Source organism: Natator depressus, chromosome 15, assembly GCF_965152275.1.
Source record: "Natator depressus isolate rNatDep1 chromosome 15, rNatDep2.hap1, whole genome shotgun sequence".
NCBI lineage: Eukaryota > Metazoa > Chordata > Testudines > Cheloniidae > Natator > Natator depressus.
The window spans coordinates 16,858,336-16,884,692 of record NC_134248.1 but is presented as its reverse complement, the minus strand read 5'-3'; the positions used below and the strand labels follow the sequence as shown (position 1 = coordinate 16,884,692).

At 39.4% G+C, this 26,357-nt stretch overlaps 1 protein-coding gene across 8 annotated transcripts in view; it reads right to left on the bottom strand.

Annotated features, from left to right (window-relative positions):
* The window catches only part of TANGO2 (transport and golgi organization 2 homolog), an 87,186-nt gene that overhangs the window by 6,705 nt on the left and 54,124 nt on the right, over positions 1–26,357 (bottom strand). For 6 of the 8 annotated variants that reach the window (XM_074972540.1, XM_074972541.1, XM_074972543.1 and 3 more), the window contains 3 exons: positions 7,710–7,780; positions 4,095–4,248; positions 1,671–1,775 (listed from right to left, as the gene is read on the bottom strand). In XM_074972540.1, the coding sequence (XP_074828641.1) occupies positions 1,671–1,775; positions 4,095–4,248; positions 7,710–7,780 (330 nt within the window). Of the gene's footprint in view, positions 1–981; positions 1,111–1,670; positions 1,776–4,094; positions 4,249–7,709; positions 7,781–26,357 lie in introns of all 8 variants that reach the window. The other 2 variants (XR_012641990.1, XR_012641991.1) reach the window with 1 other exon arrangement.

Genomic DNA, 26,357 nt, shown 5'->3' with positions numbered 1-26,357 from the left:
GGTTTATATTTTTCCATACAGGGTTATGTTTATTTCACGTTTGGAATCAGAAGTTGAAGTGGGTCAGTATAATGTACTAATACTTTCTGATGTCCAATATAGCTCATCACTTGCTAGCAGATCTGTCACTTTGCTAATATGCTGGCCCCTGGAGATAAGCAGAGCAGCAGTAGGCAAAGCTGAGATAAGTAGAGCAGGGTAAAATCTTTGAGGTCAGTATTTTACTTGCCAAAAAATGGAATTCTGGGTTGACTGAAATTACTCGCAAATTCAGGCTGAATTCAGCAACTGTTTTCAGCTGAAAGTATATAATCCCCCCCCCCCCCCCCCAAGAGTCAAAATGCTTTGTTTTGACATTTTCAAAATGAATATTTTGACTTCGTTTTGAAACTATGTTTCTTTTCCAAATTTAGCTAGTTTTAAACAAAAAATGGTAAAAATACCCAAAATTAAATTAAAACCAAAAATGAATTATTTCGTTGGTTAAATGATTCATTTAAGCAAGAAACGCCCCAAAAAATTCTGTTCTGGGTCCATCTGAAACGAGTCCCCCCCCCCCCAATTTTTTTTTTGGTTAAGCCACCAAACTGAAAAAAGAAAAATCAAATATTCGCTCAGTTCTAGTGATAAGCCCAGCTGAATGGCTACGACACAAAACTGAATAACCATTGTCAGTTTCCTTTTGCAGCCAACTCCATGTATATAATATTTGCTGCAGAAGGAAACTGAAAAATCCTAAATCAGTTTCCCTTTATAATCTCTGTCACATATAGCTGGCAAAAAGGCAAACTAAATGTTAAAATACAGGTACAATGGGGGATGGAGGGAAAACAAAGGAAAAGGGGAGAATGAAAAAAGCAAGGAAAAAATAAAATGGAGCTCAAAAATAGAAAAAAAGGATGTGGGAATGAGCAGTGACTACATACTACATAGATGGGTGCTCTAAAAAGGCAACAGACCCCTATAGTGGTGGTATAATACCTTCTTTTCCCTGCTATATTCAACTGCGGCATAGGATACGCAAAATACTCCAGCTCATTCCAGAAGGGGAGCCAAAGCCTGGATTTGGTAACCTTAGGAGATTGCAGGTTTCACCTGGTTTCCTGAGGACTGATGAATAGAGGAAGAAAGAGGCAACTGAGAGGCTGCTGCATGCAGTAATTTTGCTGTGGACTACAATGTCAAGTAAAGCATTTTCACGTACTTAGAAGAAGCTGTAGCAGTAACTTGTTCGTGTGTGTGTGTTGTGAGAGGGACAGTGTGATTTTTTGACCCAATGAACTTTTTAAAAATATAAGTAAACTTTCTGAAGCTGCTGTTCTGAACAGGAAGAGGTGGGATAACAAAAAAAAAAAATTTTTGAAAGGGTAAAGCTACTTAACTTTAAGGAAGTTATAGCTAGCATCATTAGTAACTGTTTGACAAATTGTAAAGCAGGTACTGATGAGCATTTCAAGCAATGTCTAAGACACAAAGCTAGGAATAAAAAAAGATCACAATAGAAGAAGATAATCTATGGATTACAAGTGATTAAACTTATGCATAGATATTAAATTCACTGAACAAACCCATTTTATGGTCTAGCATGTTAAATTTTATGGCAGCATTTGACTTTAGATATATGTCTTGATACAATAGTTGTCTATTTTGCCTTGAAGTATTTATTTTACCTTGTTCCATATCCCGGGCAACGAACACACAAAGCTGCATATTCGGTCAATACAGGTTGCACATGTTCCTTTCCTTGATCCTCCATTGCGGGATCTGGTAGCTGACTGAAATATAAATAGCACTATTACTTGCCCAGTATTAACACAAAACAAACCCTCCTACCCTTACTAACTATAATCAACACACAGCTTGATGATAATGATAAAAAAGAAAAGGCAAAATGTCAAAATAAAATGTGATTTTTTGAAAACAAACATGAAAAGAAGGGACCAAAGATAAAAAGGTTTGTCAGCTGTTTCCAAGAGAAAATTTCTCAAGGACTTGACCTTTCATTTCATCAGCTTTCTATTTATTAAATATTTTTAATGATTTTTGACAGTCTTTTTCCTTTCATTGCTATTCCTTCCTTTCTGTATTTGTAGTGTCTCTTGAAATAAAAGAATACCACTTTTATGGTCAAGTAACTTAAAATACAAAGTGTAAAAAACAAGTATTATTCAAGATGGACTCCTGGGGATTTCTTTTGTTTTGGACAGAAACCAGTCTGCAACTTCCAAGAGACATTTGGAGGAACTGGAAAATTATATTGCACAATGCTTAATAAATTTCCAAAGTAAACAAGTCTGCCATAGTAAAGTGTATTGCAATGGTAAAATGGTATTGAGATTTGTAAACTGTAATTAATGAAACCTCAACAACCTACAGAGAAAGAATCCAAGGTCAGAGAGTCCATAGCAGACCTAGGAATAATACCCAGATTTCCTGCCTTCCACTCCTAACACTAGATCGTGGTCCCCCAAATGTGGAAAAAAAATATAACTCATGATGTCAATGACTGACAAATCAAATTGAAATTTGTAAAGACAAATTTAAAACTATTTTCTGCACCCTATGCCTGCTTCTCTGGTTCTCTGCCTCTTCCATCTCCATCACTGCTCAAGTTTCTGCCTCCTACCATAGGCCAGCTTGTGTCAGTGTCTACCAAAATAAGACGAAGTTCATCAGCCAGTTAGGCACTCAGCGTGACAAAGAAGAGAGTGGAAGGAGACTGACTGATTCAGTCCTGTTTTTCTAGAGTTCTTCCTGCTCCACAAAGAGATGATACAGTTTGACATGACTTTAGTTACTGCTATTGAAGCCCAGGGTCCCAGATCATGCTAGTTTTCTTTGGGGGAAATATACCAAGTCAGACTGTTTACACAAGTGGGGAGAGGGAATCACTAAAAACATATAACGCATAATACCAACAGGGGAAGAGATCCTGAGGTGGGTTTGTTATGGGAATTAAATCTCATTCAATAAACCTATTAGATAGCTCACAGAATTAATGCTTATGAAGTGCCAAATATTTCATATGAAAGATATCTTTAGTTCTTAATTCCCATTGGGTGCTTTGAAAAAAATCTCAGCCATTTATTTTAAAATTTTGAACTTTAAAGTTACCTTTAAGACACTCCCCCCTTTTGGAGCCGAAGTGATGCTCTTGATGTCTATTAGCACAAGTGCAAGATCTTGGGTGCATGTGCATTTGAGTTGTGCAGTACCCTACAGGTTGGCTGTCTTACTGCTTAATGAACAGTACAGCACAGCAAGTTTTTTGAAGCACATCAGTGTTTTTCATTTGTAATATTGAATGCATAGTAAAAATAGCGGAACAGATGCACAACTTAACACTCAGTTCAGTTTTCAAAAGCCCTCATCTTGTCATGAGAAATGTTTCACTTCTTTTGAAGCTTTGAAAATACCACACAAACATACTTAAGTTTTGTTTTAAACCAGATTAAGCTGACAAAAGACAGGGAACTTCAAGTCTGCATTCAAGGAAATGCACATGCTATTCAAGTGGAGGTAGGTGTTTATGTAAGATAACTGCTATGGTCCTATCGAAGGGCTTGGACTAGTGTTTTATGCAAACTCACATACTGTACCTATGGGCCAAAATCAGGCTGTATTTACTACATATATGTGTCAAGAGAGGCAGCTAAACAGTGTCACTACTGACTCCTGTCCTGAGCCATCCCAAATCTGTGGCTCGAGCTAGGGCAACATCTGGGGTCAGGAGTTATGGTAAGCATGTTTTAGTTTATCATGATTTATCCTTCCTATATCTTGCATGCTCTACTCCTGCCCTGGCAGGAGTAATCTTTAAGGAGTAAGGTATGATAAGTCAGAACACAGATCCACACTAATGCTGCTTTTGCAGTGATAGTGTCTTGTAGGTCTGTATCTGCCTTCAACACACACAAAATCAGATCAGTAGGGCTGGAATTTGTTCCAAGGGGGAAAGGAAGTATATTATTTTACCTTTACTTGACTTTGGTTAATATAAGATGAAGCTTTAGCATTACTTTAACACAGTTTTTGTAGGTGAGTTTTAAAATGTTTGTACTTCATGTTAAGTAAAATGTGTGTTATGTACTTACGGGTCTTGATTATTCAGCACTTTAATGAGCTCCTGTACCAGGTCTTCTTTGGCAAGGTCCTGACTTTGCTTGATCACCTCTGTGAAAAGCTGCTTTCCATACTGAAGTTTCTTCCATGGAGTATCCAGCAGAGAATTACTCAATCCATAGATTCCTGAATATTGAAATTAATAAATAATAATAAAAACTTGGGGGCAGGTGAGAAAATGTTTGTATTAAGCATTTCTGTGGGGTGAAAAAGTTAACATATATGCAACACAGCCAAAAATATAACATTGCCTCATCCTTCAGGGTTTGAAGGAGAAAATAAATCAAGACTTGTCAGCAAAACTCATCATAGGCCTTTTGTCATCTTTTCTCAGGAAAATTTGCTTATCTTTAGAACTTACTCCATTCCTGCCTCCAATACCGTAGAAGGTATTAACCCATGTGGGAAAGAGAAACGTAGTATTCTAATTAAAAAAAAAAATCAGTTAATGTAAAGTCTCATTTCCAGATGCTTAACTCTTCATAAAAAAAAACTCTCTCTCTTTGTTTTGGAACACAACATTTTAGTCTGGCAGTTTTCCTGAAAAAAAGCTATGGATCATCACACTAAGGGTACTAAATATTAACTGAATCACAGGATTTTGCCACAGCTATTAATGAAATGTAGGTTGAAATGTGAAATCAGGTGTAATTTCAAGAAAAGATTTTTCCAGGAGGAAGACATTGTAATGGAAGTATTAGTATACTGTATAACCTAAAATTGAAAGAAAAACAAAAACAAAACCACGCCTCATAATTGTGACACTGCAGTTACTTCACAAAAATAAAAACCAACAATACTTCCAGCTTTGAACTCCATCAAATAAATGGTACAAGGAATCATTAACAAGAGGCTATATGTTAACGGTTTTAGATTTTAAAAGTCTCATGCATTCAGAGAACAATCCCTATGGATCACTTCCAGCAGCATTCCATCTACATAGCTGCTAGTATATTTTCAGGAGAACAGAACCTTAGAAAGGATTTTCTGGTGATTTACAGTTGTCTCATACAGATTTCATCATTTTTAATCTCATTCAAATGATTCCCTAGCTAATCTTTATAATTAGATATGCTATAAAACGTATGTCCTGATACTAGGCAAGAGATTAGAGCTCTCCTAGCACACATCAGGGTATGGTTATGTATTCCACAGTGTTAAAATGAAGTGATTTTATTTGTTTCTCAGTTTTATACTAATCCTCATCTGCAGCAATTACTGTAAACCTCTGGTTTGGTAATTTATGGCAAGGTATCTTTCAAATTACTTAGTACATTTTGCAATCTAGTCTATCCAGTTTATTCCTTTTAATCACATAATTCACTTTTCTCTCTGATGTGACTCTTGAATAATACTGCACTCACTGATGACAGCAGGGAAGTTTCTCCTCAATGGTGCCCTACATTTCCTGGCAACAATCCAAGAGAATAAGCACTGGCTGAACAATGTAAAGATCCTCCAGAACTCAGTTCTCCCTTCGGAGGCCAGATCTACCGAGAATGAACTCTCTGTTGATATGTGGTGATCAGGAATAGCTCTGCTACATTCTGCAGATACCTGGTTTTTATAATGCAATTATTTTTTAATCCGCAACATGAATGAAAGTTGCTAGTCCTTCCGAACAGTATTAACACACACACAAAAGACAGTCTATTAAAATGTCGAGTCCCCACTTTTGTTACTGGCTAGGTTACCCCAGATTCTGAAGCGGTTTATCAAAGAAATGGAGGAGATTATATATACATTTTACACATGCTATCATCCTGGGTTGTTTTCTTTCTACATGCTAACTTTTCCCTGTCAACAGCTGCCACTGTGACAGTCATGCTCTCATCTGGACGAGCATGCCAGAGATTGGCACAGAGGGATTACACAGAATACAACAAAGCAGTCACTGGAGACCATGCATATCACTACACATAATATCCATGTGCTCCAGGACTAAGACCCCCAGTTCTCTCCCCAAACAGCGCCACTGCCACCCTGCCTGACGGTTTTTATTATGATTAGTGATTAAATTTTGTGCCTGAAGGTAGGGGCTTGATGCATAGCGAAGGCAGGCACTACAGAAGCTTTTCCAAATACTGGCCTGCAACAGTTTTGTTAATCTGGTTCTGGGTTCCTCTTGTGCAAAGCATGCCAAACATTCTGAAATGTGTCAAACTAGATGGTGGTTGTGCAGCATGAAAGATACATGGGCAAGCAGATTGCCAGCAAATTTGTTTGCACAAATCTTTATTTCAAAGATTTGGGAATTATCAGCCCTTTTGTTGCTGTTCATGAGGATGTGTTTTAAAGGAGTTATGTTATAATTCTCTTTTTAACTATTTGCTTACAGAGAGTATCTCATTAACCTTGTGAAAGGCAAAATAAAGATGCCATCAGCATTAAACAAAACACAGAGCAAACTGTTCTTAAAAGCTACATTGTTCAGAATGGTTTATTTATTTTTGACCATTCAAAAAAAATTCAGTCTTTTGGTGTTGGAATTTTGGATTCATATTTTGTAACGTTTACTCATGCAAGGATGAGTACATGTTCTGTCAGCAAATCTAAGGATTCAAATAAAAAGAAATGTTATTTATTACGTAATTGTGACAACATACGCCAAATTGCCCCCAAAAAAGTGGTGGGGGGGGAAATAAATGCGAGAATTAGCAATCAGAGAATAAATTTTGAAGGTACTATACTAAAGGTGGGATTTTTCAAAAGTGCTCTGCATTTTCCTAACATGCTGTTACTTAGTACTTGCAGTGCCTAGAAGTCCTATTCATGACCTAGGGCCACATTGTGCTAGGCACTGTACAAACACAGAACAAAAAGACAGTCCCTGCACCAAAGAGTTTACAATCTAATTATGAAACAAACAGATGGAGACAGACAGGCCAAGTGGGGAGTACAAAGAAACAATGAGACAATATTGTTCAGCATGATGTTCAGCAGTGGTCTCAGCACACCAGCAGCCTAATCATTGTCAAGTTTTTTTTGTAGTCATCACGGCACAGAAGAGGTTTAGGGGATAATGATTTTGTAGATATTTATGGGGCACTCATTCCTCCCAAATGCAAGTAGCAGCTTGTTCGAAATTTGACAAGTAGGCCAATTGTAGGCATGGGTCAACATCTTGATAGTAAGTGACAGATGATAGCTGATGTCAATAGGAGAAACTCTGCTTCCAGTTATGTTAGTGGGAGTATTACCATTGATTTCTATGAGAAGTCAAAGCTGAGTGCTTTTGAAAATATCACCTGTAGAGACACAGGCCTCAGTTCTGCAGTGATATTAGCATGGGGATAGCCCCATGGACTGCAGTGGGGCTCCACCTGCATGGAAACAATTGTAGGACTGGGCCATAGCATGAACTTATTAACTAACACTTCATTATGAGTTTTCACAAAAAAGGATTTAAAATAAAAATTTAAAAAAAAAACACAGAATGTGCCATAAAATTAAAAAATTCAATTAAATATGTCTTATCCTCTCAGATTTTTCCTCTTTATAACTAAAAACTTAGAGCAAATAAATACACATTTCACTTTTTTAAACAGGGCAACAATAATATTCACAACTTTATAAAATAAACCCACCAGCATTTAGGAAGATAGGTTCTGATTCTCCTTTGTTTCCATAGTAGCAAATTACATCTCCGTTGGTGGTGCTAAACAAAAAAACAAAAAAACAAAAACTTTTTCTCCTTGTGAAGTGACAACTCATATCTTTGATTAAGTTCTAATTTCCTGCAACCTTCAACACAGCAAGACATTTTACCCATTACCACTATCTGGCTATACAGCTCAGAGATCAGATGGATTAGTTATAATCATGCTCCTTCCCTTACAATCACAGGTGAAATACTTGTATCAATCTCACTTTTAAATATCATTGTAAAAAAGCTAATAAAAACTACAAAAATACTGCAAAGGATGCGTTGCAACTTGGGGGGGGGGGGGAGAGAGAGAGAGAGTGAGTGTGTGTGTTCTAAATCAGTGGTTCTCAACCAGGGGGTATGCATACCCCTGGGGGTACTCAAAGGTCTTCCACGGGGTACATCAACTCATCTAGATATTTGCCTAGTTTTACAACAGGTTACATAAAAAGCACTAAAGGTCAGTACAAACTAAAATTTCATACGACTTGTTTATACTGCTCTATATACTATACATTTCAGTGTAAGTACAAGATTTATATTCCAATTGATTTATTTTTATAAATATATGGTAAAAATTAGAAAGCAAACACTTTTTCAGTAATAGTGTGCTGTGATACTTTTGTATTTTTATCTGATTTTGTAAGAGAGGTGAAACTTGGGGAAGCAAGACAAATCAGACTCCTGAACGGAGAACGGTAGTCTGGAAAGGTTGAGGACCACTGTTCTAAATATGTAAAGATTCCATTACTTGATAAGTGTTTTGTTTGTTTTCTGGCTGCCTGACTTAAAAAGAACAATCCATTGTGGAAAACAACAGCACTTTTCTATAATTTCATTTAAATCTCCAGTTTGTTCTAGAAAGCAGGGCACTGTGGGCCATTTGACAAGTCATTTTTATACCCCCTCATTAGAAATAGGATAGGACATAATATTTGTCTCTTAAAAGAGAAATGCAGCTGCAGGCTCCTTTCAATGAACTGCAGCCACTGGCTGCATGAACTCTCTATATTTTAATAGCATTGGATGCACAGTGTAGTAGACACCTTGAAATAACGTCTAGACCAGAACTTTTCAGGGCAGTCCTACAATATAGCTAATGAGAACGCTTTTGCTTGGCAAGGCTGAGATCAGCATATTTATATAGAATTCGGGTCTGCCTGAACAAATCTGTTTTTTTAAATAGCCTAGCAGATGTAGGCAGCATGTCAAATTCAAGCCAAGTGACAAGGAAATCAGGCAAGTAATAAATTTTCAAGATTTCTCTCTCTTATGGAGGAGGGAAGGAAAAAAGATCATAAGCTGCCATTAGATTGTTCACTCTCAGCATCCTTCATTCCCTTCTGCTGACATGTAAAGGCAATTCCTCAAACTGCTATCAATTTATTGGTCTGGACACAGCTATGAGATCATATCAAGCTGTATTTCACTCCAGTGATTTACTTATTATTTACCATGAAAACAGGCATTACTCTAGTCACCAATAAATTAATTACAACTGTACTGGAGACTTTATTATATACAAACCTCAGAAACGTTATCCTCTGAGACAGGTTCTCTTTTTGGATTAAGAACTTTCAGCAAAATTGAATATTGTACGAGGAGGAAGCAGTATAGTACAGCTGATGAACCATTTCTAGTTCCTTGTTTTTCCATCAGGTAAAAAGACAGGCACCAATAGCTTGATGCAAACATGTATCAACTGAGTAAAATCTCATGAACAAAAAACAGTGTGCTGGAAGTTAGGTTGCCTGTGCATAAATTAGCAGCTGGTACATGAACCTTAGTAACCACTGAAATTGTTCTTTTGTTCAGCTATTAATATTCTTCTCAGGAAGCTATAGTGCAAGATATAGTCTAAACTTTCCTTCCCAAGACCTGGGGGGGTGGGAGGAGAGGGGACGGAGGAAGTGTAAGTTCTAGGACAGAAAAAGAAAAGGCAGGAGGGAGACAAAAACAAGCACAAAAAATACAGTTTCTGGCCCTACAAATGACTGAGTATTCTGGGTGTCTGGCAGAAGGATGATCTGGTAGGTGAGTGTGCTGTAGGAGGTGGTCTTTAAAACTTTTAAAGTTTTTTACCTTCTGCTATTAGAAGAAAACTATGTAGACCCTTTCCATTGTTTGTTCTAATCTTAAAGTCTTAAGAAATGTGAATATTTTCATCAGCATTTTGAATTAGGGGCTTTATACACATTGGTAATGTGCAGCTCCCCACTCCTGATGGCAGTGGTGTAGATGGCTTCTTTTTCTGTTGGGGGGAGGGGACATCAAAATCCAAGATGATGTTCTTCATGTATATGACCAGGCCGTAATTTGGATGGTAGTGGCTAGTCATGAAGTTGTAACCATGGATACGGTAGCGACTAGCCTGTTGGTCACTGGAGACATGGGTTTCTTGGAGCGTAAGAACGTTGATGTTATGAATCTTCAGCATGTTTGTGAGATACTTGCACTCCACCTGGGAAAGTCCCTCAATGTTAAATTGGAGGATCCTTGTTCCAGAACCTATCTGGCATGTTACTTGGCCCTGAAGAGGGCCATTATGGTGGCTTGAGTTGTTGCTCTGAGATCGTTGATCCATGTTTGGTCGCCAGGTTGATGGCATTAATCCTGATTTCTCACTTAACAGAGTGGGCTGCACGAAGGCTGCCTTCTTCCACCTCGAGCCAGCATTCCCGAGTGCACCAATTCCAGCCCTATACATTGGTGACTTTAACAGCCACCGCACTACGTGGGGCTATAAAGTAAATGAAGCCAATGGTGAAGACCTCATGGACTGGATGGCCACAGAAGAACTGCAACTGGTCTTTGATCCCAAACAGAGAGCAACTTTCCATTCTGCTCGCTGGCAACACGATTACAACCCAGACTTCACTATTGTTTCCAAAGATCAAAGTGGGAGTACGCTTCAGCCATCCTGCAAAATACTTCCCAACTTCCCCAACAGCCAACACAGGTCCATTATCACCCACATCAGCATCAAAATCCTCGTGATTCTGTCAAAACAAATCCCATGGTGGAGCCTTGCCAGAGCCAACTGGGATTGCTATAAGGAAACTGTCAAACAAAATGACCTTCTGCAGGAACACTATGTGACACGACCCAACACTGACCTATCTCGGAGGAAAGCTGGATTGCACATTCACCTTCCACGACTATCTGAAGAAGGTAGTTTCCAAAACAAAGACAAGGGTCAACCTGGTCCAGCAACTGGTAAGCACAAGCTGGGGAGCTTCAGCATCAGAGTTACGGACATCAGCAATGGCCCTTGTGTACTCCGTAGCAGAGTACTGTGCACTAGGATGGACCAGAAGTAGCCATACTTTACTTGTTGATGTCCAACTGAACACTGCAATGCAGTGCATCTCTGGAACCCTCAAGTCACCCCAACATTTTGGCTGCCAGTGCTGTCACACTGTCACACACTGCTCCCCCATGCAATCACCGCAATGCTGCAACCCTTCAGGAATTCCAGAGGATCGTGGAAAATGAACGTCTTCCCATCTACCAGGACCTTAACAACGACCCTCTCCACCACCTGAAGTCACATAAGCCCTTTTGGACCTATGCATTTAACCTTCAACAATGCAACTAAAACCCTGATGAAGCTTGGAAAGCCAAATGGAATTCACAAGAAGTCAAATAAAACACCTCATGGAAGACCGAATGCAGACAATCCTTGGCTTCGATTTCCCATGAAGTTCATGGGCAACCCTAAATTGTATCAGCATAAACCATGCCAGATGCAGATACTTGCTGCAAAAATGGAAAATTTAATACTCTCCAGTGTGCAACTGTGGTCACCCTGAAAGGACCATGAAGCATATATGTCCAATTCACATGTCCAATGAATGCCCAATTCACAAAAGGAGGAAGGAGGAATCACAGCAATACACTCTGCTACTCTAGACAAAATTATCGGTCTTAACCATTTAAATGTAAAATTATAGTTGTTGCTCTACATTTACAGCAGTCATACGAAGAAGAATCATCAGCGTTTTTCTTTTCAACATTAAGATACCAGTTCAAACCCAGCCCAGGTTAATAGGAAAAGAGTTGATATAATCTCATGGCTGTTTGGGGATCACTCCAGTTCTCTACAGACAGATGTCCACATCAGAGAGACATGACAACACGCAGCCTCAGCAGAGCGTTGTTGATTGATCACTCCCTCACCTCTGTGGAAGTGCTGCTGCCACTTAAGCTGCACCTATGCTGTGCATAAGGACTTTGCAAGAAAAATGCTAGAAAAGATTAATGAATGCATTGCTGGTAAAATGTGCAAGAGTGAAGTTCCTGTATTTTTCCATTTAAATTCAAACTTCACACTTTCCCATTCATAAATTAACATAGCTGTTTTCACAACTTATTCCCTGCTTACAGAGCCATTTGTTTAGTGGCAGGATATCTGAAGTCGGACCATCCCACAGCAGTTCTTTTTCCTTATTTTTATGGACAGAAAACATGCTTAAACCATTTTAGGGAACTATGCTTTAGTTTAGGGAATCATGCATTAGGGGCTTGTTTACAATTGGAAATTACTAAAATAGCTATTGCAAAATAATTATTTCATGTGAACACTCTTATTCTGGATAGCTATTTTGTTAAATTTCTGTGTATAGATAAGTCCTAAGTTTGTGTATCTACCAGGAGTTAAATCATCACTCCAGTGTGGTTTTTTCCTGTCCATACAGGGAAGAGTAAGTATAAATAACTGCCATTCATCTTAATGGGTAAACTCAAATTTTTACTCTGTCCTCCCTACACTCTCCAGCAACACCACTTCAGCAGAGAACTATGGAAAGAGGGGCTCTCTACCACCACTCTTCATGTTTCACTAGGGCCCCTACTACCACTCCAAGTCCTCTGTTAACTTCGGTAAGGGCTGAGTACTTTTCTCTTCGACAGATTCTGGCCCACCTAAATAGAAATGATCTATGGAGTGGGAAGGCCTATCCTGCCCAAAATGAGGTAGAGGGGGTCACCACCGGCCCAGATGGTAGTTTGTGTGTATGACTCTTGACACCCAAGGAGCAACGAGGACACAGTGACTCCCCCACATTTGTGGTGTGCTTAGGTTTTCAGATTGACTTAATCTGGTCACAACCATTGATGCAGTTCCATTAATGACAGTAATAACGATCCTTAGTATAGACAGGGCTCCTGTGTTTTTACCACTGTCACCTAACCCTGCTTAGAACAGGTCTAGACAACAGTAGCAAAAATGCCATTGAAATTTAAGAACTCTAATGTAGACACAGCCCATTTTATACAAGGTTAATTTTGCAACGTTGACATGACCAAAAAACCCCCAAATCTAAAGTTTTAAGCTACTGTTATTCTACATGAAGAGTGCCTACAGAATGGTCTCCCTGGCTATTAGGAACAGAGAACTTTCTCAGGTTATAGCAACTTTAAATGTTGTGGCCAACCTCGATATTGTCTCTAACTCTAGAGATTTTCCTTTTAATATATGGATTTAATTAAGTGACAAAATACTAGGCTTTTAAATTACAATTTTAACAGAAGACATTCAAAATTTGCTGACAAAACCAGAGAGAGTCAGAACTCCCTCTCCACTTACATTATTGACAGATAATACAAATAGCATTTATTTTCCTGACAGCAAACAGTTATGGGCAACTACTTCCAACTTACTAAGGCTTCTCTAGAATTGAACTCTAGGAAAGTTAATTAAAATTGAGCTCAATATTGTGTCCAGCTGTATTGGCATGACAGTACTCAGCACACTGAGCTTCTGGGCACTGCTGTTATATAAATATTAAATACATGTTAATAGTAAATTATTAAGTCTTCAAGTCCTACCATATTATCAGATAAATTACTTTTGTTACTTGTTACAAATGACTTCAATACTGACAGCAACTTAGAAACTTCTGTAATATCAACAGTTTCAATGCATTTATATAAGGTTTGATCCAACTAGACCGAGACATGAAAAATGAGAATTCCTCTACTATGGTGATGGTCCCAATATGAAATAACTAGCTGTATTGCATGGAGACCATTGTCAGGTCTCATCTGGAACATTTTATACTGCATGACATTGAAGAGTTAAGAGTCCAGACTTACAAGATTAATTTCACATACATAGGGATTGCTTTACAAGGAAAGTCTTTAAGAACTTAACATGTTCAACCTAAAAAACCTGCAAGAAAATAGACTTGTGGTTTATAAACACCTGAATGGAAGTAGCTCCCATAAGTAACTGGGTAGGAATCAGTTCCTACTATGAGAGATGAAATAGGCCTAAGGTGAAATACAGAAAGGGATTTTATACTCACAGAAACACATTAAGTATCATGTAGACACGATAAATTGACCCCTGCTGGATCGATTGCTGCCCGTCGATCCAGTGGGTAATGTAGACAAGCCCATTGTGATATGCAACAGTGGAGGTCAGCAGTGTCACATTTCAATCTAGACTATATGCTGCCTCTAGTTATTAATATTTTGGGGTATTTGCTGAAAACTAGGCATTATTTTTGTAAGGCAGAGGATGGATTATAGGCTGCTATGATTCTCCAAGTTTCTCTTTCTAGGTTAGACACTATACAAGTAGTAAGCGGCTGTACTTAGTATTACCATGCACTGAAGTGTTTGAGGGATTTTGCAGAGGAAAAAATCTTGATTACACTATGTGCTTCTACTAAGAGACTATTTAAAAAAATACAACAGTAATACCCTCAGTTAAGCCCTTCAGTTACCCTTCGCCTAACTACTCCTCTGCCCCATTCCTCTTTTACATCTTTTCCCACTCTGACTACTGTCCCTTGTCTTCTTTGCTGACTCCTGATTCTTTGACTCAATGTGCCTTTGCTCATTGCCACTTATACTTGAGCATCCAGCTAATGCTTCTACAAGCCTTCTTCCCCTTATGTCCTTGAGAAATCTAAAAATCCAAATATTCCATGACTTTCCAGCTATAAAGATCATTATGGTGTATTACGTTGTAACTCCGTTAACAACTTTAACTACTGATCATCATATTTTTCTAACTATAGTACTACCCAAGTAACAACATGCATCTTGTGTCAAGTGCTTGATGTGCTAGAGCATAAAAGTTGCTCATTGCTACATTGTTTTCTTAAATTACAGTGCTAATTTTAAAATTGAATCTCAGCTAAAAAGGAGTACTTGTGGCACCTTAGAGACTAACAAATTTATTTGAGCATAAGCTTTCGTGAGCTACAGCTCACTTCATCGGATGCATTCAGTGGAAAATACAGTGGGGCGATTTATATACATAAAGAACATGAAACAATGGGTGTTACCATACACACTGTAACGAGAATGACAGGTGAGCTATTACCAGCAGGAGCACGGGGGGGGAAAAAACCTTTTGTAGTGATACATTGGTCAAACTGGACAGTCTCTACGTGAAAGAATAAATGGACACAAATCAGACGTCAAGAATTAGAACATTCAAAAACCAGTTGGAGAACACTTCAATCTCTCTGGTCGCTCGATTACAGACCTGAAAGTTGCAATTCTTCAACAAAAAAAACTTCAAAAACAGACTCCAACGAGAGACTGCTGAATTGGAATTGATTTGCAAACTGGATACAATTAACTTAGGCTTGAATAGAGACCGGGAGTGGGTGGGTCATTACACAAAGTAAAACTATTTCCCCATGTTTATCCCCCCCCCCACCGTTCCTCAGACATTCTTCTCAACTGCTGGAAATGGCCCACCTTGATTATCACTACAAAAGGTTTTTTCCCCCCCACTCTCCTGCTGGTAATAGCTCACCTTAAGTGATGACTCTCATTACAGTGTGTATGGTAACACCCATTGTTTCATGTTCTCTATGTATATAAATCTCCCCACTGTATTTTCCACTGAATGCATTCGATGAAGTGAGCTGTAGCTCATGAAAGCTTATGCTCAAATAAATTGGTTAGTCTCTAAGGTGCCACAAGTACTCCTTTTCTTTTTGCGAATACAGACTAACATGGCTACTGCTCTGAAACCAGCTAAAAAAGGTGCTTTTCACTTTTTGTCTTTTCAATCACCAATCTCAGTGTTTTACAAAGTCATGCATCATTATTTCCATGTTACAGGTGGGGAAACTGGGGCACAGCTAATTCAAGTTACTTTCCCAAGCCAATGGCAGAGTTGAGACTAGAACTCAAAGCTCCCAAATCCCTAAACCAGATACATCTAATAAAACTTAAAAAAAATCAAAAATACATGGGCACCTCAGAGATGACCAGGAACACTGGCAGGGGAGATCAACTGAGAAACTCTAACAGCAATTTGGAGCGGGGGCAGAAAGAGGTGGGGGGGTGGCTTGGGGAAAGGGGTGGAGTGGGCACAGGGCCTGGGATGGAGCGGTGGTCAAGGACCCCTCGGGAACAGAGCAAGTTGGTGCCTATGGATGGGAGAGAGTCCTGATTTGGGCTATACTGGAAGGATTTCAGATTGGCATTTTAGAAGAAATCAAAATAATCATGACTTATTTTGATCTACAGCCCAAGATTATTTGGTTTAATTTCCCCCAAAAAACAGATTTTTTCCCATGCATTAGGAAGGCATACATTGCTGGCACTGTAAGGTATACATGACCTGTCCTGACTATCTTAATTCATCAAAATTATGGCTGCAAATTCAGTAAAGTTGTTAAAAAATGTAGTTTCTTCACTGAGGTTACAATTTCCCTTTTCCTTACTTGGAATGCCTGTATTAGGAATATTCAGTTAATCTTTAACAAAGGGGTTGAAGCAATGAGGGTGGTAAACAAGAGACAGGATGAAAAAAGGCTTTCTATTTATAATGGAAACACACAGGTTTTTTGCTCCCCCTTCAACATATCTCCAGTACATATAAATCCTATTTATGGAATTTGGTGGACGCTACAAAAGATCTCTCTTCACCTTCTATTAGAGACACAGTAATAAGGACAGACTTTAGAAAAAACTGTAAATTATTTTATGACCAACTGGTGTATGTGCTTTGGCAATATCATTACTATTTTAAAAAAAGAAGCAACATGGTATTTTCCACAGGTTAGTGAAAGCTCTGCTGAAAACCAGAGCCGGAAGAATAATTTATAAGGAATAACTTGATGAATTTCCTCTTGTTTCCTAGATGGCAATGACAGATTCTCAAGTTATAAATTAAGCAATTTTCATCTGTAGTTTGTCCACGAACATTGAACTAATAGTCAAGATTCAAGCTGTTCTGATTGGACATATATATCTTTTTAAATTTTCTGGTTAGATGAGCTTACTTTGCTGTTTCAGAGAACATTTCTGTCAGCACACTTGTTTGCAAGAATACTTGCAAAACAAAACAAAAAACAACAACAACAAAAACCCAAAGACCATGAATAGTCAAAGTTGATGACGTTTAAAAAACAGACACAGGAACTGCTGAAGCGTTCTTTCAGGAGTGACACAGCGATGAACCTCTATTTTCTTCTCCTGTTACTAGCTCCTCTGATCAATTGCTGGGATATTGTGTAGATAAGCCAGATGGGTTCTGTGACAACCTCTCTGGCGCCAAGCATGAGAGCCATTGACTCTCAGATGATTTTGTACTGGGTGGATTCAGTCTGTTTCCTGAGGATGGCTGTTTTATGACTTCCCGGAAACCTTGATCCACGTCATACTTGACTGCGTAAAGCAAGTAGCATATCTGAGCTGAGAAGACTTATGGGCATTAACAATCAGGCAAGAGGGAGAAAGTGTCAGCCATTTTTTAAAAAATCCAGTGGTGCCCATTTAGAGGGACCCTCAAACTTTATCCTTTGAGGGAAGATGATTGGGAAGCTGCTGACCATTCACTTCCAGAAGCACTTGAACCCTGAAAACATCCTATGTCATTTCCACTTTGGGCTTCTTTTGAGGAAGGATCTGTACTTGCTGGGACTGTAAATCATTGCTCGTTAGTTTTCAGATTAGGGCCAGCTCGCCATTTGGGCCAAAGTAGACCTCAGCAGCTTTTGATGTGACTCACCACATTCACTGAAAGAACAACCTAATGAACATTGTGGTGGGTCTGGAATTGCCCTCAAGTCATACCTAGAAGATTGGCTCCTGTCAGTCAATGGTGACAGACAAACATTTGCAATCACAGAGGAATTTGATTTATGGTGTTCCAAGGATCTCTCCTAACTCCTTAGAAGGAGATTCAATACACATACTCAAACCTCACAAGTGAAATCCTTTTAAACATGTGGTAGGGTTATTAGTATTGATATATAACTCTTGCCCTATATATACTGCATGTTTATCTCCCTCCTGGAAGAATGCTTGGATAGTATTGCCTGTTCTCAAGCCTAGGAAAATAGAATTCTTGCTTAGAAATTATGATGAAATTTCATGTCCCTGACTACTGAGGAGAATGAATGGATGAGTCAAGTTTTATGGTCTAATTATCAAACACACTCTTTCCATAGAAATGTCACCTGAATCGGACATCTACAAAGCATTTTGTACTCAGGTAAGGAATATGCAAAGGCTGAAGCCATATTTCTCTCAACTGTAATACCTATCGTGAGGATCACAGAACCAGATTATTCCAAGTCCCTCCTAAAAAGATTCCCAGCAGTGCTTCTTCTCATTCAGATTACATTAGCACATTTGTGCACAGCTTTGAGTGACTGATTATATTATATTCAACTTGCACGCTTTATATTGGCTGTCTTTAAGAAATGGATTGGCTAAACTGACACTATTTTAAAGCCCTTAACTATGCACGTCTACATCGTACTTGAGACCTTCCTGTGAGTCTTTACACTAAATGGTACTTTACAAGGAACCTACCACCAGACCTTAGTTTGGCAGGCAATTGTAATATGGTCTGACACACAAGTGCTGGTAGGTTATTAGTCTCCATTTCCTGACCTGAGTCACATGGCATGGCCCAGGATTACAAAACATTATACCTCTGACAGTATCCATTGGCTCTAGTCATTAGATCTTCCCTCTTCAATTGTTTAGAAAAAGGAATACTCTACTATACCATTTAGTTTAGCTCTCATGTCACTAACGTGATGTTTTATGAAAAAGCTGTTATTGCTTAGAGTGTTGGTATCTCATAACTAAATAAAATGTTTGGCAAAAAAATCAAATGCAAATAAAACAACCAAAACCAATCAAACTAACACAGCCTTTTAATAAGTACAGAAAAAAGTCACCTAGGATACAGGTAAGAGGAGCAAATCCCTACATGACAAAGGAGATTATTCTGAAGATCTCTCTCAATTACTAGCTGAGCCTCAATATCATTCTGACCACAATTATTTTTTTCTAAAATGTTCTTTCTGCAATGGCTCATTGTATCACCAAGAAGAATCCACCTCTGCAGCCTGTATTTGCTGCTGCTGAGTTTTCTGACCATCAGCAAATGGGTGGGCATGTGTCAGCACGTGACCAACAATCAGTAGCATTCAGTGCGGTCATAATTTTAGGCAGCAAATGCACATCCTACATTAACCAATAAGATGAACTCAAGCCAGGAATTTTTTAACCAGAATTACTATTAAAAGCAGTGCAAACACATTGTACTACCACTCTTTCTATGTAGTTCTATTCCTGAACTTGTTGCCCACATCCCATTAACAGGTTCTGTGCATCAGTGGAAGCACAAATTGCTAAAGCAGACTGTTAGATGATATTTTAAAAGATAAGTAATAGGAGTGCCATAGGCTACATTAATACTAGAACTGATGAATTTGCCATCTACAGAATGTAGCTATGTAGTCAACAAAATATGGGAAACAAATATATTTCCTTTTTATTTATTTCTCTATTTTCTATGTAAAATAACTCAAATTTGACAGATGCAGCAATGAAACAAATGAATTTCAGTATGCATATCCCATTATTCATTGTGATATGTTTTCTTCTGGCTATTTAGTATATCTGTTTTTGTATAAATATTAATTCCTTACAAAGAAATGCTGGACGCAGTAGAAGATCTTATTAATAAAAAAACTTGAATTCAGCTAGAGGAGCGCAGCGCTCTCCCCTTGAAGGCAACATAAATAAATGTGGTGCTCAATAAAAAGACAGAATCATTTGGACTATTTTACAACTCCTTGGAGATTTTTTGTGTGGGCTAGTGGATTATCACACTTTTTTATATTGTAAATATTTCATGGGCTGAGAGAATAAGGCAAAATTCATTAGTACAGATCATGGCATTATGATGTGTAATATCATAGTACATAGATCAAAAGTACAGGAAGGTATAATGTCTTTTTTAAAAGGCACCAACCATTTTAATGGCTGTTTTATTATTGTATAAACACAATATATTTTCAGATTACCAAACCTGACTGATGATTCATCTCCCCAGGAGTCTGAACAGGAAAAGAGAACTAAGTTTTAATGGAAGGGGATGAAAATGCAGAAAACAGCCCTTAAACACAGCTATAAGATAAGCCTTATCATAAATGAGACCTCCTGCTGAATAAGAAGTCATTACTGCCTTCCTTTACTGATGGCTGTGTGTGTGAAAAGAATATTAATATCTACCATCTGCTTTGAGATTCTTGTGACTGAGTAATGCAGTAATAAGATTCCCTGGAGCTTAACAAAAAAAGATGGGGAGTACATACAAACCACAAGGTCACTAATTCAAGACATCTGTATCTTATTGTTTCTACATTCCACATTGTCCCAGCCATGCATTTTCTATTACACATACCTCAACCATAAAGTTGCTGCTGCCACCTTATAAGGGGAATTGTTTTGTCAAATAAAATAAGACTGAGGTCCTCCAGGAGAGTTTTTAAATGGAGATGCTTCCAAATTTTAGCTGAATGTGCCAGTCAGCTACTCTTTCTACTCTCATTTGGCTCTGACAGTTTTTTCCTACTGTTGTTGGTAGGTAGCTACTCTGTACTGGAGCCCAGTAGCAGAAGTCAAGATGAAACATCATTGCAAGCATGATCATGAAAATAGCACAAATGCTGGACAGGACTTCCATGGGGCAAGAAGCCTCAAACTCCCTCCCCTTTTCCCCACGAGCTCCACAAATATCGGTAACAATTGGGCTACGAAAGCGATAAAGATGCAATTAAAATGACTGCAACCTCAAAATGCAAGGCAGCCACATCTCTTATAAATCTCAGATATGACAGTAGCAAAACAAACAAAAAAGAAAACACCCAAACCTCCACAAAACATATGCTACTTTAGATTCCCTCCCTCCTTAAATATAAGCAATAACAAATATTCTAGAAAGCATAAATCTTAAAGTGATATATGGCTGCACAGCAGCTGAAAGCTATTCAGAATTTATTGTTCAGAATTACTTCCTGGACCCTGCCTCCACACTCACAGCAGCTCCATGTTGCAATCAACAGTAATGTAACAAAGTGAAAAGTAATGAGGAAATAAAGTACAACACAGGGCATGGTTATCATGAGATAACCATACCCTGGGGACATCATGAGCTCTAATCTTCTAACAGGATGAATATTTTACATGTAACAATGCAGCCTGGATTGTTTTACAGCTAACATAACAGTGTGAATGCATATTTTCTGTGCAAGCAAAAAGAGATGAAGTTGGCAGTTTAAAATGCTGAATAGAAATTTCAGCTGAGCTGTGTGGTTCACACAGATTAATCTACTTCTTTAGAATGTTCATGAGGTCATCAGAATGCTCCCTTTCTGTTCGGAATATTTTTTTTGAAAAATACTTGGCATTTTTATACACTATTGTACATACACTACCAACAAATAAAATGACTGAGAACGTACGGTCAGATATTCAGAGTACATAAAACATTGCTCAGTGATTTTGCTGGCAGAGTTTCAAACAATACCAGTGTGGTGGTGTTCTGTTTTTTGGTGGGGGGGGAAAGCCTGAGGCCAGGGAGAAGAGAGATCAGTTCTTTCATACTCAATTTCAGATTCTTTTTCTTCCTACCCATGCTGGTGTATGGGATGCTCCAAACTCTCAAATAACTGAGCACTCAAACATCAGAGTGAACAATTCAGTAAAGGTGGCACAGCAGGACCACAGACAGCTGGGTCCCTGTGTTCATCATTAAACCACAGGGCAAGGTGGCTTTACTGTGCAGAGGTGGGGATAGGATGAGGAATGTAAGAAAGCTTACAGAAAATCAAGCACAACACCTGACTCTCCTTCCACTTGCCCAAAGCCTTCTGTATTATTCCCATACTGATCCCATTCTACACGCCAAAGCCTCCTGGACTATTGCCTGGGCTGGTAACTAAATCCCACCCGTGTAATCTCTTTGTTGATGACCAGGTTGAGAAAGGCATCCTGGGTTTCTAAACTCACACGGCTACCCCTCTGATACTTGGCACTGAATTTAGCCGTATGAAGTGGAAATCCATCAACTTCATGAAAAAAACTTGCACTGATACAGACAGATATCTTCCTCTCCAAGTGCAAACAAATGGACATCATACCAAATGGACTGAAAGTAAAAAATCTAATGCAATCGACATACTACACGGACTGTGGTGAGAGATTGTGCCACACACTCTCAAAGAAACTGAGGAACCACCTGATCAGCATCCTGTACAGCAAAGAGGAGAAGATCAAGAATGAGCTCTCAAAACCAACCTTCCACACAAACTTCCATGTGGCTGGACTTTACAAAAATGAGACAAGCCATTTACAATGCACACTTTACTTCTCTACAGAGGAAAAACGACAGTAAACTATCTAAACTTCTACATGCCACAGGGGGCTACAACAGTGGTACCCTTAACTCACCCACCAATATTGTTAATCCATCCTGGCAGATAAACACACTTAGCCTGGCAGAAGAATCTGTCCTATCTCGAGGCCTCTCTTTCTGCTGCATCACCCCCACGGACATGATACAGTTCTGCGATGATGTGGAAGCCTACTTTCGCCATCTCTGACTCAAGGAATATTTTCAATACACCACTGAACAGTGCACTGACCCACAGGAACCCTCCTACCAACACTACAAGAATAACTCTGCGTGGACTCCTCCTGACGGTCGAAATGACAGACTGGACTTCTACACAGAGTGCTTCTGCAGACGTGCATAGGCTGAAATTGTGAACAAACAGCATCACTTGCCCATAACCTCAGCCATACCGAACGCAATGCCATCCACAGCCTCAGAAACAACTCTGACATGATAATCAAAGGGGCTGACAAAGGAGGTGCTGTAGTCATCATGAACAGGTCAGATTATGAACAGGAGGCTGCCAGGCAACTCTCCAACACCACATTCTACAGGCCACTATCCTCCAATCCCACTAAGGAGGCATTTGCTTAAGAAACTCCCTGCTATAGCACAGGAACAAATCTACACAGACACACCCCTAGAACCCCAACCAGGAGTATTCTATTTGCTACCCAAGATCCATAAACCTGGAAATCCTGGATGCCCCATCACCCCAGGCATTGGCACTCTTACAGCAGGTTTATCTGGCTATTTGGACTCTCTTCTAAGAGTCCTAGACTACCAGCAGTCCTAGCTATCTTCGAGACACCACCGACTTCCTGAGGAAACAACAATGCATTGGTGATCTTCCTGAAAACACCATGGCTGTAGAAGCTCTTTACACCAATATTCCACAGGAGGATGGACTACAAGCTGTCAGGAACAGTATCCCTGATGAGGCCATGGCACACCTGGTGGCTGAGCTTTGTGATTTTGTCCTCACCCACAACCATTTCAGATTTGCAGACAACTTATACCTTCAAGTCAGCGGCACTGTTATGGGTATCCGCATGGCCCCACAATATTTTTATGGCTGACTTAGAACAACGCTTCCTCAGCTCTCGTCCCTTAACACCCCTCCTCCACTTGCGCTACATTGATGACATCATCATATGGACCCACAGGAAGGAGGCCCTTGAAGAATTCCACCTGGATTTCAACCATTTCCACTCCACCATCAACCTCAGTCTGGACCAATTCACACAAGAGATCCACTTCCTGGACACTACAGAGCAAATAAGTGATGGTCACAAACACCACCCTATACCGGAAACCTACTGACCGCTATTCTTACCTACATGCCTCCAGCTTCCGTCCAGGACAACGCACACAATCCATTGTCTACAGCCAAGGCCTAAGATACAACCGCATTTGCTCCAATCCCTCAGACAGAGGCAAACACCTACAAGATCTTTATCATGCATTCTTAAAAATGCAGTACTCACCTGGGGAAGTGAGGAAACAGACTGACAGAGAGAGAGGGGTACCCAGAAGTCACTTACTACAGGACAGGCTCAACAAGGAAAACAACAGAACATGACTGGCCATCACGTACAGCCCCCAGCTAAAACCTCTCCAGCACATCATCAACGATCTACAACCTATCCTGGGAAGCTATCCCTCACTCTCACAGTCCTTGGGAGGCAGGCCAGTCCTTGCTTACAGACAGCCCCACAACCTGAAGCAAATACTCACCAGCAACTACACACCACGCCACAGAAACATTAACCCAGGAACCAATCCCTGTAACAAACCTCGTTGCCTGCTCTGTCCCCGTATCTACTCTAGCGACACCATCAGAGGACCCAACCACATCAGCTACACCATCAGGTGCTCATTCACCTGCACATCTACTAATGTGATATATGCCATCATGTGCCAGCAATGCCCCTCTGCCAAGAAAAAATGGACACAAATCAGACATCAGGAATGGTAACATACAAAAGCCAATAGGAGAACATTTCAATCTCCCTGGACATACAACAACAGATTTAAAAGTAGCCATCCTTCAACAAATAAAACTTCAAGAACAGACTTCAAAAGGAAAATGCAGAGCTACAATTCATTTGCAAATGTAACACCATTAATTTGGGCTTGAATAGGGACTGGGAGTGGCTGGCTCACTATAAAAGCAATTTTCCCTCTCTTGGTATTGACACATCCTCATCAGTTATTGGGAGTGGACCACATCCACCCTGACTAAATTGGCCTTGTCAACACTGGTTCTCCACTTGTAAGGTAACTCCCGTCTCTTCATGTGCCAGTGTATTTATGCCTGTATCTGTAATTTTCACTCCATGGATCTGAAAAAGTGGGTTTTTTTACCCACGAAAGCTTATGCCCAAATAAATCTGTTAGTTTTTAAGGTGCCACCAGACTCCTTGTTGTTTTTGTAAACTCAGGACAGTGTGTCCAAGATATTTTGAGGATTCCATAACTTCTCTTATGGATACCAATTTCTCAGATAAACTCAGTTTGCTTTTTTGTTGTTGCATTTTAGTGCAGTGGTGTCATGTCATGATCAAGTAACTTTCTAGACTTCAGCGTAAAAAGTCTGATTTTTCAGCCATTTGCTGTTTCAGCAGATCTTATGGAATTCAGCCCCACCCATCACCATTTCAATGACAAACCCAATTAATCAAACCTACCCCAAATTAACCAAATAAAGGTCTGAATGGAGCACCAAAAGAACATACCCACTTCTCATGACTACTTGCCAACCCTTCCTCCTAGAATCCCTTTATCTTCATTACAGAGACCATGGACAAATTAGTGGGATGTATAATTGTATCTACCCAGCAAAAGATGACCCATGGCAGTGAGTTCCAGAGCCTGGGACAGCTGACTCAGGCTTACAGGGCTTTCACTAGGGGGCTAAAAATAAGTAGTGTAGATGTTTGGACTTGGGCGGGTGCCCAGGCTCTAAGACCCTGCTTCCTCGCCAGGGGGACAAAATAATTCCCCCCTTGTAAGGGCCGAGTTTGCTGTATGCCAAACTCCACTGTACTAAAATGTGCCTATCCACACACAGAGTTTCCTCCAAATCAGCAAGAAGAGTGTTGCTTCCTAAATATACCACTTCAGAACAGGAAAATAGGCTGAGAAGAGGTTAGCAAACTCCATACTGTTTTGAAGTGGTATATTTAGGAAGCAACACTAATGAAGAGATTAGAAAACTAAAAACCACAGGGGTTTTTTTTTCCAGCATGCAGCCCTGTCATTAAAAATCAATAACGTTAAAGGTGACAAACACCTGTGATGACATGGAGAACTGGGTTAAACTAGAAATGTCAAAGAATTTGTTTTTAAAATGAAGATGCAAAGACAAAGCTGCGGAAGCCAACAATCCAGGCTTTAAAAATCCTCATCGTTTCTCATCCAATTCTTTCCGCACATGGTTGTACCTGTTTCAGTCTAACAGGATGTCATTAGGCCAGGGTAGAGAAGACTGAAATATGTATGTGTACAAACCTTCAGCATGTTGTGGATCAGTCTATAAATGTACTTCCCATTGTTTGTAGCATCACATGCTTGGATATTTCCCTCCCTTTCTTAGGGTGTAATGAAATGAATAGTAAAGATAGTAAACAGGAGCTGCAAAATAACGCTATCTACACAGCAGAAGGCACTGTCAAAATAGTCTTTTAATGGTTATTTTGCTGGGCCATTTTACATCAACAACTGCAATAATAATCATGTTTGCCGTTTATATGGAAAACTAATTTACATTTATATTTCTTTCATGACTACTTCTAATTTCATGACATGATGAGTTCACATATTTGATAGCAATGGCTTTGGACCATTAACATGCTAAGAATCTTATTTCAGCCGGGTACTCAGTGTTGAAGCTGAGAAAAATGAGTCAACATG